Source organism: Pan troglodytes, chromosome 3 (genome assembly GCF_028858775.2).
Source record: "Pan troglodytes isolate AG18354 chromosome 3, NHGRI_mPanTro3-v2.0_pri, whole genome shotgun sequence".
Classification (NCBI taxonomy): Eukaryota; Metazoa; Chordata; class Mammalia; order Primates; family Hominidae; genus Pan; species Pan troglodytes.
The window spans coordinates 171,232,051-171,247,307 of record NC_072401.2 but is presented as its reverse complement, the minus strand read 5'-3'; the positions used below and the strand labels follow the sequence as shown (position 1 = coordinate 171,247,307).

General features: G+C 38.5%; 1 protein-coding gene across 41 annotated transcripts in view; it reads left to right on the top strand.

Annotated features, from left to right (window-relative positions):
• The window catches only part of NEK1 (NIMA related kinase 1), a 212,279-nt gene that overhangs the window by 38,680 nt on the left and 158,342 nt on the right, over positions 1-15,257 (top strand). For 32 of the 41 annotated variants that reach the window (XR_008547808.2, XM_054683925.2, XM_001153290.6 and 29 more), the window contains 4 exons: positions 11,906-11,965; positions 12,211-12,270; positions 12,365-12,415; positions 12,548-12,622. Coding sequence is in view for 40 of the 41 variants with exons in the window: in XM_054683925.2 (XP_054539900.1) it covers positions 11,906-11,965; positions 12,211-12,270; positions 12,365-12,415; positions 12,548-12,622 (246 nt within the window). In the remaining variant the exon portion in view is untranslated. Of the gene's footprint in view, positions 1-11,905; positions 11,966-12,210; positions 12,271-12,364; positions 12,416-12,547; positions 12,623-12,971; positions 15,095-15,257 lie in introns of those variants that run through there. The other 9 variants (XM_054683926.2, XM_054683923.2, XM_063809189.1 and 6 more) reach the window with 2 other exon arrangements.

Sequence of the window (15,257 nt, the reverse complement as noted above, 5' to 3'; positions counted from 1 at the left end):
ACACCCAGCTAATTTTTTATTTTTTGTAGTGGTGGGGTTGCACTATGTTACCCAGGCTTGTCTCAAACTCCTGGGCTCAAGCAATGCTCTTGCCTTGGCTGCCCAAAGTGCTGGGATTACAGGCATGAGCCACCGTGCCTGGCTTATTTTCTTGATCATTCTCTTTCAAATATCTTGTCTCCCACTTTAACTTGAAACTCTCACCTATGGCCATGCCATTAAAATTTTTATTATCAATAATAACAACTCTTTCTTAGCCTCATTTATAATCATCCCGTTCCCTGATCACCACTTCCTGTGTTTCTAGCTTACTTCTTTAGGAGTCTGCCTCCAAAACGTCTGTCCCATTTGGATCCATGAATCCTAATAACTTCCTTTATTCCCCCTCTTTGTTTCTATTTTCCTTACCTGGCTTAAATTCCATATTCATTTATAATAATTTCCAAATGGTCAGCTCTCTTGCCCTCTCTTCCATTATTACCAATAACCAAAAAACTTAACTTTGTGAAATCCAACTCTCCACTTCATTTGTGCCTGAAGCTGGTCAGTGGAATATGGCTGGAGAAAGCATATGACTATTGTAACTAGTCTAACTTTCAATATGTAACCAACAATATCAAGTTAGCACCTTCTGGTCACCCTATTATATTTCCTCAATGTATTTACTCTTCTACTTCCTAGGTGATTATTTTTTACCTTCTCTTTGCTTTTCACAAGGACCAATATTTTCTTCCTACTTCACTGAGAAAATAGAAGCAATTGGAAGAAAACTTTCCCACAATTACTTCTGCTAGTCAGTCTTACCTGTTGGCAAATATTTTACCTTTTTTCCTTTTACTTTGGATGACCTGTTTCTGTTCCCAGTTAGGATCAACTCAATCATTTGCATACTGTGATTCTTTTTTGCCTGCTAAAGGACTTTGCGCTCTCTCCTGCATCATTATAGTTTTTTCTCTCTACTGAATCATTCATGTTAGCAAACAAATATCCTATATCTTAAGTCTTTTTAAAAAGGAACTTTCCCTTATGTCCTTCCAACTACCTCTCTATATTTCTGGTCCCTTTAACAACAAAACTTTCCCAAAAGATTGTCTATACTGTCTCCAGTTCATTTCATTTTGAACCCACTTCACTCATGGCTTTCTTTGTCACAGCTGTTATGAAACAGCTGTTGTGAAATGGCTCCTGATATCTATATTATTAAATCCATGGGTCATTTTTCTTCTTCCTTGACCTCAGTTTTTGACTCACTTGATTGCCCCCTCCTTCTTGAAATATTTTCTTCATTTGAGTCCCTGGTATTACATTCTTCTGGTTTTCTTCCTACCTCATTGACTGCTGCTTCTCAGCCTCCTTTGCAAGTTCCTCCTCACCTCCAGGGCTTTTAAATGCTGAGGTGCTCAAGGTCTCAGGCCTCAGATATCTTCTTTTTTGTATCCATACGAACTTTCTAATGGATAACATCTATAAGCTGACTCTCAAATTTGTATCTCCAACTTGGACTCCTTTCCTGAACTGGAGACTGATACCTGTCTTTACATCTCCAGCTGTGTTTCTAATAGACATCTCAAAATTACCATATATAAAAATGAACTCTTGATTTCATTTTCTCTCCAAATTGATCTTACTTATTTCAGTAAATGGGAACTCTGCCCTTCCATTTGTTCTCATCTTCCATATTGGAGTCATTATTGACTACTCTTTCTACGTCATATCCTGTCAATTGTGACTTCAAAATATATTCATGGTCTGACTACTTCTCCTTATTTTTACCACCATATTAGTCCTAGCCACCCTCACTTTCCACCAGGGTTATAATAATCTCATGATTAGTCTAACTGCTTTCAGACTTACCCTCTTAGTCTGTTCTCATGTGAGCAGCCCAAATGTTCCTTTTATGATGGAAGTCAGATCGTTACACTCTCCTGCTTGAAACTTTTCAGTGTCTTTTCATCCCACTCAGTAAAAGCCAGGGTCGGCCGGGCCCGGTGGCTCCTGCCTGTAATCCCAGCACTTTGGGAGGTGGGCCTTGTGACCTTGATCTCACGATGTCAAGAGATTGAGACCATCATGGCCAACATGGTGAAACCCCTTCTCTACTAAAAATACAAAAAAAAAAAAAAAAAAATTAGCCGGGCATGGTGGTGTGTGCCTGTAATCCCAGCTACTCAGGAGGCTGAGGCAGGAGAATTGCTTGAACCTGAGAGGCAGAGGTTGCAGTGAGCTGAGATCATGCCACTGCCCTCCAGCCTGGAGACAGAGTGAGACTTGGTTTCAAGAAAAAAAAGCAAGCCAGAGTCTTTACAACTGTCTACGAAGCCCCCGACAGCCTCACTACCTTTCCAAGTCTCATTTGCTACTCTTCCCTTGCTAGTCCCAGTACAGCCTTGCCAAACCTGTTGTCCTTAAACATGCCAAGTACTTACCTGCAAAAACAAGTTTGTACTTGCTGCTGTCTTGTCTTTGAGGTCTGTGCTCAAAACTTGCTTTATGAATAGAGCCTTTCTTGATCACACTATATCAAGTAATAACCATCCCTCTACGCCATTCCCACGTTTCTACTCTACTTTACTCTGCTTTGTTTTTCTCCACAATGTTATCACTTTCTAATCTATTTTCAATTAGTTTATTACCAGTTTCCTCCATTACAGTGCAGAAATTGATGAGGGTAGGGATTTTTGTTGTTGTTCACTAGTTCCTGGCAAATAGTTCCTGGCCTCAAGTAATCCACCTACCTTGGCCTCCCAAAGTTCTGGGATTACAGGTATGAGCCACCGCAACCAGGCTAAGCTTTTATTCTTTTTATTTATTTATTTATTTATTATTTTTATTTTTTTATTGATCATTCTTGGGTGTTTCTCGCAGAGGGGGATTTGGCAGGGTCATAGGACAATAGTGGAGGGAAGGTCAGCAGATAAACAAGTGAACAAAGGTCTCTGGTTTTCCTAGGCAGAGGACCCTGCGGCCTTCCGCAGTGTTTGTGTGCCTGGGTACTTGAGATTAGGGAGTGGTGATGACTCTTAATGAGCATGCTGCCTTCAAGCATCTGTTTAACAAAGCACATCTTGCACCGCCCTTAATCCATTTAACCCTGAGTGGACACAGCACATATTTCAGAGAGCACTGGGTTGGGGGTAAGGTCACAGATCAACAGGATCCCAAGGCAGAAGAATTTGTTCTTAGTACAGAGCAAAATGAAAAGTCTCCCATGTCTACTTCTTTCTACACAGACACGGCAACCATCCGATTTCTCAATCTTTTCCCCACCTTTCCCCCCTTTCTATTCCACAAAACCGCCACTGTCATCATGGCCGGTTCTCAATGAGCCGCTGGGCACACCTCCCAGACGGGGTGGTGGCTGGGCAGAGGGGCTCCTCACTTCCCAGCAGGGGCGGCCGGGCAGAGGCGCCCCTCACCTCCCGGACGGGGCGGCTGGCCGGGCGGGGGGCTGACCCCCCCACCTCCCTCCCGGACGGGTATGCTGGCCGGGCGGGGGGCTAACCCCCCCACCTCCCTCCCGGACGGGGCGGCTGGCCGGGCGGGGGGCTGACCCCCCCACCTCCCTCCCGGACGGGACGGCTGGCCGGGCGGGGGGCTGACCCCCCCCACCTCCCTCCCGGACGGGGCGGCTGGCCGGGCGGGGGGCTGACCCCCCCACCTCCCTCCCGGAGGGGTGGCTGACCGGGTGGGGGGCTGACACCCCCACCTCCCTCGCGGACTGGGCGGCTGGCCTGGCGGGGGCTGACCCCCACCTCCCTCCCGGACGGGGTGGCTGCTGGGCGGAGGGGCTCCTCACTTCTCAGACGGGGCGGCTGCCGGGCGGAGGGGCTCCTCACTTCTCAGACGGGGCAGTTGCCGGGCAGAGGGTCTCCTCACTTCTCAGACGGGGCGGCCAGGCAGAGATGCTCCTCACCTCCCAGACGGGGTCGCGGCCGGGCAGAGGCGCTCCTCACATCCCAGACGGGGCGGTGGGGCAGAGGCGCTCCTCACATCCCAGACGGGGCGGTGGGGCAGAGGCGCTCCCCACATCTCAGACGATGGGCAGCCGGGCAGAGACGCTCCTCACTTCCTAGATGGGATGGCGGCCGGGAAGAGGCGCTCCTCACTTTCCAGACTGGGCAGCCAGGCAGAGGGGCTCCTCACATCCCAGACGATGGGCGGCCAGGCAGAGACGCTCCTCACTTCCCAGACAGGGTGGTGGCCGGGCAGAGGCTGCAATCTCGGCACTTTGGGAGGCCAAGGCAGGCGGCTGGGAGGTGGAGGTTGTAGCGAGCCGAGATCATGACACTGCACTCCAGCCTGGGCACCATTGAGCACTGAGTGAACGAGACTCCATCTGCAATCCCGGCACCTCGGGAGGCCGAGGCTGGCGGATCACTCGCGGTTAGGAGCTGGAGACCAGCCCGGCCAACACAGCGAAACCCCGTCTCCACCAAAAAAATACGAAAACCAGTCAGGCGTGGTGGCGCGCGCCTGCAATCGCAGGCACTCGGCAGGCTGAGGCAGGAGAGTCAGGCAGGGAGGTTGCAGTGAGCCGAGATGGCAGCAGTACAGTCCAGCTTCGGCTCGGCATCAGAGGGAGACCGTGGAAAGAGAGGGAGAGGGAGACCATGGGGAGAGGGAGAGAGGGAGAGAGGGAGGGAGGGAGAGAGGAAGAGAGGGAGAGGGAGAGAGCTTTTATTCTTAATGTTTAAAAGCAGCTGCTGACGATATCCCAGTTACTCTTATTTGATCATTACACATTGTATGCATGTGTCAGAATATCACATCTATCCCATAAATATGTACAATTGTTATGTATCCATTTTTAAAAATAAAATCTAATGTAAAAAAACTACTTCAGGTTGAGGTAATGAAAAGGAAGCTCTAGAACGTTTGAAATTGATTCTGTACATACATATCTAATTCTTGAGATAGAGACTTTATTTCTATTAAAGTTGTTTGGTTCTTTGAAGTAATTTGAGTAGTATAACTTTGATCTGTAATTTTTTTCTGTGAAGTATGTATTTTAATAAACTTGCTATAACTTTTAGTGTACTTTTAAGAGTTTTATATAATAAAAGCGTAAAACATATCCCCAGTATTTACACACGCATTTAATTTTACTAAATTTTGTTGTGGACCTTCCTATTTGTTTTTTGGGTTTTTTTTTTTTTGAAATGGAGTTTTGCTCTTGTCCCCCAGGCTGGAGTGCAATGGCGTGATCTCGGCTCACTGCAACCTCCGCCTCCCAGGTTCAGGCAATTCTCCTGCCTCAGCCTCCCAAGTAGCTGGGATTACAGGCATGTGCCACCATGCCCGGCTAATTTTTTTGTATTTTTAGTAGAGATGGGGTTTCACCATGTTGGCCAGGCTGGCCTCGAACTCCTGACCTCAAGTGATCCACCCGGCCTCCCAAAGTGCTAGGATTACAGGCGTGAGCCACCACGTCCAGCGGGCCTTCCTATTTATATTCAAATATATATTGCCCGTATTTTTAATATAGCTCAGAAAGTTTATAGATAATTTTGTGTTCTAGTGTTTTTACTTAGTGTTATATATACTTTTTGTATATTTTTACTTGTGATTATCAGTAGTTGTATTTCATTGGTATGAAATCAGTCAGGTGGGTTGGATTCTTATAAATGTCCTTTTTTAAAAAAATGTGCCGTGGATCAAAATTTCTTTGGAAATATGTTTTATGTTTTCTGATAGAGTTCAGTGAAATATGAATTCAAAGTAAATTTATTTCATGGACCATTTTTAAGATGCTTATTTATTCTAAATGGTTTACAAATGTAATCCATTTCAATGTTTGGAATATATGCACATGGAATTCTCTGTCTTCCCATGGAATAAAACTACCATTGTGGGGGTAGAGAGAGATGGGAAGTTGGGAGTGTTTGTATCTTTATGTCATTATGTCTGTAAGGAATACACGCTCGAGTGGACTTGTAGAAGCGAGTTGCCTTATCTCTTGGCCATGTATCAGCCTGACTGAATGGAGAGATCAGAACTGTTGGTGAACCTGGATAAATGATATCATAGAAAGTCCCTAGTGTTTGGGTAGGATTGTAGCCAAGTGTATAATCTGTTTCTTCATATGACTGATAGAATCAAGTAATGTGTTGGTTTTCTTAATGTTTTCCTTATTTTCCATTAATATTCAGTATATAAAAGCAGCATGCTTTGGAATTTTCAGATTTCAGTTAATAATATTCTGAATAATGTCTCTACTATCAAATATTCTGAATCATAGGCAAATGATTCAGATGGTAGTTATAAATGTTTTGAATTTCAGGCAGAGTCGTTGCCCTCAAACTTCATCAGGCAGACAAGTATGGTCTGAGCTAGACCATTGAGAACTAAATAATAATCAGCCCTTGAAGTATTATATAGCTTATTTTAAAAACATTTCACTGGCTGGGCGCAGTGCCTCATGCCTGTAATCCCAGCACTTTGGGAGGCCGAGGCAGGTGGATCACTTGAGGTCAGGAGACCTGCCTAACCAACATGGTAAAACCCTGTCTCTAGTAAAAATACAAAAATTAGCCAGGCATGGTGACATGTGCTTGTAATCCGGCTACTTTTGAGACTGAGGCAGAAGAATCACTTGAACCTGGGAGGTGGAGGTTGCAGTGAGCAGAGATGGTGCCATTACACTCCAGCCCAGGTGACAGAGCGAGACTCTGTCTCAAAAAAAAAAAAAAAAAATTTTTTTTTCACTTAAAACTAAGTTTCTGTAAACAACAATGTGAAAGTATTTAATGCCACAGAACTGCACACTTAAAAATGGTTAAAATGATAAATTTTGTTTTATGTATTTTACCACAATGAAAGAAAAACATTTGAAGAAAAGAAAAAGTAAGTAGGAAAAAAAAGAAACGGCAGTCGATTGTGTGGAAAGTTTTTCAAATCTTCTAACAAAAGAATTAAAAGAAAATAAACCCCAGATTTCTGAAGTGTTTTAAATATGATTTTTGCATGATTGTAAAAATAGGTTTTTCCCTTGATTTTTTTTTTTTCTTTTTTTTTGAGACAGGACCTTCACTACACTCAAGCCATAGTGCAGCGGTGCAATCTTGGCTCACTACAACCTCCACCTCCCAGGCTCAAGCAATCACCTCAGCCTCCCAAGTAGCTGGGACTACATGTGCATACTACCACACCCAGCTATTTTTTGTAGAGACGGGGTCTTGCCATGTTGTTCAAGCTATTGTCAAACTCCTGGGCTCAAGTGATCCACCCACCTCGGCCTCCCAAAGTGCTGGGATTACAGGCATGAGCCACCACACACGGCCTTTCCCTTGATTTTTTTTTTTAATCTCATTTTTTAAAAAGACTTCTTTTCCCCCTGGAAATTAAAGCATCTTTTAGGTTGAAATGCACAATGGCCTGTTAGAATTTTTAACTTCAAGCCTGAAAAAGGAAAGCTTTAACCACTTAAGATACTGTCATGTTTTAATTGCACAAATTTAAGCTAATGTGCATTAAGTTGTTATTATTCAACCTGTCCACAAAATATTCATGTATTGTGAGACTTTTTTTTGCTCCAGTTCCTGTAAGTCATAGGTTTTTTTTTTAAAGGCTCTGTTAAAGCAAAGGAGTGGCCATTAAGCCACCAGAGGGAGCTCCTTGAATATATTATGTTACTTCAGTACTTTGGCTGTGATTTTTAAAAAGAACACAAACAGTTCTCTCAGTGTGGATGTTTTGTGTTTCGTATTATTCTCTTCACTATAGAAATAGTGTTCTGAAAATACCTATGTGATCTTAGAGGAACAGCTTAGTATTTTCATTTCATAAATATTTGAATATCTTATATGTAAGGCAATATGAACCATTAGAAGATGAATATAATCTTGACCTTTATGTAACTTACCCAAGAGTATATGAATATGTAAACATTCTCTTCTTATTCCACACTATTGTGTAATATATATATAATCAAGTTGTTTATATTAAGTTGCTGTATTAATGTTTTTAAATTGCTTAATTGTTTGGTGTTGTAGTTCACAAATTTTGAGAATGGTGCTAGACTGGCTACTAAAGTTAACCTGTGCAGCAGGTCAAAATATGGAATGTAGGGCTCTATGTCCAAAGATTATGATTTAGTAACTCTTGGGATATGTATTTCTAAAAAATAGCTTTATTGAGATATAATTCACATACTATACGTAATTCAGCCATTAAAAGTTTTCAATTAAATGGTTTTATGTATTTATAGAGTTGCATAACGATCTGCACAATCAATTTTAGAACATTTTTATCACCCCAAGGGAAATCCTTTTTCCATTAGCAGCCACTCCCCATTCTTCCCCCAACCCCGCAGCCCTAGGCAGCCTCTAATCTACTTTCTGTTTCTATACAGATTTGCTTAATCTGAACATTTTATATAAATGGAATCATATAGTATGTGGTCTTTTGTGACTGGCTGCTTTAACTCAGCATAATGTTTTCACAGTTGATCTAGGTTGTAGCATGTATCAGTACTTCATTTTCTTTTTGTTGCCAAATATTCATTTGTATAGAAGGAATATGTATTTTTACAAAGCTTCTGGGTAACGTTCGCCACTGTTTAAATTCTGTATACATAGAACATACCTTGAAATGTTAACTGTGTTTTTGTAATGATACTATGAGGAGCATTATCTACAATTTTTATTTCTTGTTCTTCAACAATAGTGCCCCCAGAGATCTCTCATAATTATTTTAAAACAAGGGGTTGCTATCCATTAGTGGTGGCAAAAACATTCTAGTAGGCAAAGAGCAGGGAATTTTTTGTTTGTTTGTTTCAAGTGATAGAAAGTAGCAGGGTCTGCTATACATAGTGAAGGTATTTTATGAAACTTAGGGGTGTGTATGTATCTTCCTGAGTCCAGATGGGAAATATATTTCTTATTGTGGGTTGCCTTTAGAAAAAGTTTGAAAGCTAATGTTTTTTAAATATTTCAGTATTGTTTTTATCTCATCAACTCTAATGTCTTTTCTGAGGTAAAGTGGTAACGTAAATGGTTAGCTTAAATAAGAGTTGAATTGAAATAACTAGCCAAAATTAGAGGTTAGGAGTTAGGAACTAATAATACAGTGAGGGTGTGGGATAGTTCTAAGAACCCACTGCTTGGGTTATTTTGTCAGAGAGTAAATGCATTCTTTAGTTAGTCATAAGAGTGGAATCAGGTGTGAGATTTAGTACCGCTTATCACTTTGTTGCTATAGCCTTGAGTTAAAACATACCAATAAAATTGGCTTATGATCATTTAATTAAAATGCCAAAGCACATTACAAAAGACTCATTATTATCATTTATAAGTTTATTAACCCATTGGGTGGTATTACATATTTTAGATATCAGCATTTTCCTGGTCTCGTACTCAATAATATATTCATTAAAGTAAAATAGTTGTGTTTCATTAGAAAGAAATATGCAGTTTAAATTATACCATTGCTTTCTAAAGCAGAAATGTTATCCTCTTGAATTGTTTTCAGTGAAAGTAAATTTTTGTATGCCTTTCTAATTTTTTAATATATTGTGAGACATTTATTTCAAAAATGATGTGAGGGTCATGTTTATTTTGTAATATTTTGAATTTGCTTTTCAGGGTTAGAATTTTAGTGCCTATCTGTTATGGTCATTCTACATAATTTAGAAAACTGAAGCACAGGATAATATATAAAACTAATTTTATATCAATGACTTATGTTAAAATATAGCTGCTGTTAAAATGGAATTGTTAGTAGAGACAACTTTTAATGATATAATCAAATGCTGGATTATTTTACTAATAATGTAAATGACCATCAAAATATTTTTCCCAAGTAATTTTTTTAAGTAATGTCTGCTTTCCTTTGTATTGAAATCCAGTGTAGGTGAAAAATTGTACAGTATGCTTTTTAAATCTTTTTTTAAGGTGGCTGAAAAATGTAAACACTGGTACATGATAGAATAACTTAAACTTTTCTATAAATTTTTATCTTTTTTGGTATATAGAATTGTATTTAGAATTGTTTGAAAAATTGATCATACATTAGGCTTAACCTTGATTACAAAATTGTGTAGTTAACACAGGGTAAAACAAAACTGTAGATCACTTGTAAGAACATATGCAGAAATCCTGGAAAAAAGAAAAGGACTTAAAAAGGGGGAAATCAGGCATTTTATCAAAAAATAATGTAATAATTATCAAATAGGATTTATTACAGCAATACAGGGACGTTTCAACAATAGAAAACCAATTACTGTAATTTTACTGCATTAGCAGATTAGAGAAGAAAACCATATAAAAATCATCTCAGTAGATGCTGAAAATTCGGTGAAACTTAACACTAACTTTTGTTTTTAAAAGTTTGATTCAAGAAACAGAAGGTAAGTTCTAATACAGTATGTATACCTGAAACCTATGGCAGGCTTTGTACATAATGATGAAACATTGGAAGCATTATCATCAAAGTCAGGAACAAGACAGAGGGATTTGCTGTCATTGCCATCGTTAAATTATGCCAGAGGTTCTAGCTAGAGCAATTAAAAGGAAAGAAATGTAAATATTGGAAGAGGAGAGAAAACATAGACATATCATATTTACATTTGATATGATTACCTACCTAGAAAATCGTGGTGAAGCAGCATTAAACTATTAATAAATTAAATAAAGTGGCCTGATGGAAGGGCAACATGTAAAAAATAAATGATTAGAAAATAAATGGAAAGAATTACCCACAAACCCCCCAGATACTTGATTTTTTTATTTTTTAATTTTTTTTTTGAGACAGGATCTCGCTCTGTCAGGCTGGAGTATAATGATGTGATCATGGCTCATGGTAGCCTCTACCTCCTGGGCTCAAGAGATCCTTCCACCTCAGCCTCCTGAGTAGCTGGGACAACAGGTGCGGGCCACATGCCTGGCTAATTTTTAAAAATTTTTTGTAGAGATGGGGACTCACTATGTTATCCAGGCTGGTCTCAAACTCCTAGGCTCAAGCAGTCCTCCTATCTTGGCCTCCCAAAGTGCTAGGATTACAGGTGTGAGCTACCACATCAGTCCCGCCCCCAAATACTTTAGAATAGACCTAATGAGTAAAGTATAAGATAATTGTGAAAGAAAGGAATCAAAATTAATAGAATGCTATATATCCATGAAGAAAACAGATGCAGATATAAATAATAACATGAATGAACCTTGAAAACAGTGTTGAGCAAAAGCAAGATACAAAAGAATATATATTGTATGAGTCCATTAACAACCCCAAAGTTAGGTAAACAGTATATAAAAGAAGAAATGTAAATATCTAATATATACCATTATGCATTTCATCCATGTAACCAAAAACCACTTGTACCCCTAAAGCTATTGAAATTTTAAAAATTAAAGTCATTTTATTAACACATTAATATTACATGTATGTAAAAATCATAGCTAAAATTATTGTATGTATATAGTTGAGCTGTATATATAAGTACAAAAATAATCTCTAAAGGACACTAATGAAAATATTAACAGTGGTTACCATTACTCTGGAGGTGGAGAGCAAAATAGACCCTAAATTTTTAATCTTGTTTGAATTTTATATACTGAATATATATTGTGTCACTAATTTTTTTAAAAAAATTATCTCCATCATTGGGCTTTTCAAATGATAGTCTATGATAATATTGGAAAACTTAAACATCCATACCTGAACACAAAACTGTTTAGTTGATGATTGGGGAAGGACCCTTTTCCACAGTTTCTTTGAATCTAATGTTTCTCTTTGTTTAACAGCATATCAAAGACTATGAGTTTTTTTTTTTTTAAGATAATGTAATTTGGAAGAGAGTTATGGAAGTATTGACTTTACCTTTTTCTTATTTTAAATTTCTGTAAATTTGGGATTTTCAAATAAGTGCCTCAAAATCTTTATTTAATTTGTAGTTTTACTTTTTGTCCAGGCCCATCAAACTCCAGAGAAGAGAGTGAATACTGGAGAAGAAAGGAGGAAAATATCTGAGGTATAAAGACATCTGTCTGGTTATTTTAAAGCTTTGCAAACATAATTTTAAAGAAGAAACAAAATCTTACTATAAAGCCTCCAAACCTTTCCTTATTTCTTTCAAACGAATACCTGTAACTTCTTTTTTTTTTAAAAAAAAAAACCTCATTGAACATACCTCTGCCATTGGTGTACTAACTTTCCTGATGAAACTAGAAAAAACAGGAATTATTATTGATTAAAATGTTCTTTTTTTTATTTAAGGAAGCAGCAAGAAAGAGAAGGCTGGAATTTATTGAAAAAGAAAAGAAACAAAAGGATCAGGTAGTTTTTTGCTCTTGTTTTTCTACCTTTGGCAAGTTGTTAAGTGATAATAGGTTCAAGAGTTGTAAGAAGCTTGTCTTTAAAATTGTTACAGATTATTAGTTTAATGAAGGCTGAACAAATGAAAAGGCAAGAAAAGGAAAGGGTAAGAGGATAATCTATTAAATATACTTTTTTCTTAAGGAATACACTGATTTTCAGTTTATTGCTAAATGTATTATGTGTATTTTATATTAAATACTTGAAATGGTGTTTTGTTTATTTCTTTTCCCCAAAGTTGGAAAGAATAAATAGGGCCAGGGAACAAGGATGGAGAAATGTGCTAAGTGCTGGTGGAAGTGGTGAAGTAAAGGTAGGCATTTTATACCAATATGGTTATACTACCATTTTCCCCTCCAGTTCCACCTTGTTCTATAAAATGCATGTACCTGGGATTTTCTTTCTTTCTTTAGTGTACAATTAATTTTTACCTAGAATTCTTTAACATTTATTATGAATACTTAGCTTTCCTGCATGTATCTGATATGTAACTTGTGTTGCTGTTATGTGACTGTACTCAAAATTGCTTTAAAAGTTTTTTGTGAAGACTATAACATTATTCCTGTCAAGAATTTTTAAAAATTATATACATTTTTAAATTTTTTAAAATTTTAAAAAATTCGTGACACTGCAGCCTAAAATCGTTCTGTGATTTCATGTAGCCTTGAAGATTAAGTTCTCAGAAGACGCTTCTTAATCTGATCCCTGTTGTCTCTCCAACTTCATCACCATCCATTCCCTACCACATACTGTATGCTCTATTCATGCTGAAGTGAAGACCATATTTGTAGTTTCATTACTATATGTAGTTTGCCAAATCTCTTTGTCTTTGCACTTGTGTTTCCTTTTACTTAATAGCACTCTCCATCCCTCCTCACCCTCACCCCCCACCTCCATCCATTTAGCTAAATAACCAGTTACATAGATGAGTTAATCTAAACATTCCTTCTGGGTAGATCCACGCTATTTAACCTTGGGCACATTACTGAACTTTTCTGAGCTTTGGTTTCTTGATTTAAAAAAAAAAAAAAAAAAAGTTTTTTTCCAAGAACAGTGCCTGGAACCTGTCTGGCAAGGGCTTCTATAGTAATTTCCCTTTCCTTTCTTTGTTCTGCCAGTCTGAATCTTATACTTCCTCTTTTATTCATACAGCATCCTATACATATCTCTATTTGTAGTTGGTAGAATTCTGAGATGGTCTCCAAGATTCTCAACCGCGGTATACACACCTTGTGTTATTCCATTCCCTTGAGTATAAGTGGTACCTGTAAATACTGTAGTATAGCAGCTCACTTGATTAGGTTATGTTATATGGCAAGTGGTGATGGGATGGTCCCTCCCAGAGTTACGTTAACATATAAGACTCCTTCATAGCTGACTGGAAGGGGAAAAGAAATTAGAGAGAGAGAATTCTGCTCACCTGGAAGATAGTAAACATTCATGTGGCAAAACAGTAGAGATGACCTCTACAAGTAGTGGTCTCTAATGGGCAACTAGCAAGAAAATTGTGGTCCTAGTCATACAGCCACAAGGAAATTAATTCTGCCAAGAACCAGTTAACTTGGAAGAGATCCTGAGTCTCAGAATTGTAACCCTGGCTGACACCTTGATTTCTGCCTGGTGAGATCCTGAGGAGGGGACCCAGCTAAATGCACCCAGATTCCTGAGCCAGGGGAACTGAGATTATAAATAGATATTGTTTTAAGCTGCTAAATTTGTGATAATTTGTTATACAGCAATAGAAGATGAATGCACTAATTTGTATCATTGAATAAACTGTAAGTCAATACATCTTTTTATTTTTTTGAGATGGAGTTTCGCTCTTGTTACCCAGGCTGGAGTGCAATGGCACGATCTCAGCTCACTGCAACCTCTGCCTCCCGGGTTCAAGCGATCCTCCTGCCTCAGCCTCCGGAGTAGCTGGGATTACAGGCATGCACCACCACGCCCAGCTAATTTTGTATTTTTAGTAGAGACGGGGTTTCTGCATGTTGGTCAGGCTGGTCTCGAACTCCCGACCTCAGGTGACCTGCCTGCCTCGGCCTCCCAAAGTGCTGGGATTACAGGCGTGAGTCACCGTGCCCAGCCTAAGTCAATACATCTTCAAACTATAAGTTTCACTCATGTACACCCATTAATCTTGATATTTAGATGTACAATAGATACTTGTCAAATTGGATCCATTATAATTCTTGGTTTTTTTTCCCCAAAAGTTATAATTTGAATAAAAGTTTGTTTTATCTAGACATATACATTCTGCCCTGGATTTATAGATTTGTTTTTCAGTCTCTTGAGGTGCAGAAGTTCTTCATATCATAGTAATAATTCATTAAGAGTAACTTTTTCCAAATTTGTATTGATATAGATTATACAGTGTTTTTAGTAGTATAATTTTATCTTACCTTTAAGTAGAACTTATTACCTCCTGAATGATCAGGAATGACTTAGAATCTGGTCCATTCTAAAATAACTAACCTCACATCTTACCCGATTGGAAAGAGAAAGCTTGTCAACTTGTACTCCTTCAGATCTCAAGCATTTTTTTATCAAGTCCGTGATTAGCACTGAAGTTTTGATGATTTATTCTTCTCCCTTTTGTGTAATAAAGTGCTTTTTCCTATGATGTCTAATACAGTATTAATCAGTTTTATTAATGTTTAATAACTGAGACAATTTTCAAGTTACATACTGTGTACTGAATAGATTTCTGCATCACTTTATAAACTTCTGTAATGCTTTCATTGAAGATTAATAAAACAATTTATTTTCCATGATTTAAAGGAAATTCTATGTTAGTTTCTATATTTATTCCTCATTGAATTTGAAATATTTTAACTTGTTAGGCTGTTTGATTTCTACATAGTTGATAAGGACCTGGAGGCTCAATATAATATGAATCAAATTAAGGAGATTCCCCAAAAGAAAGATAAAACTAAAACTAAAGTATT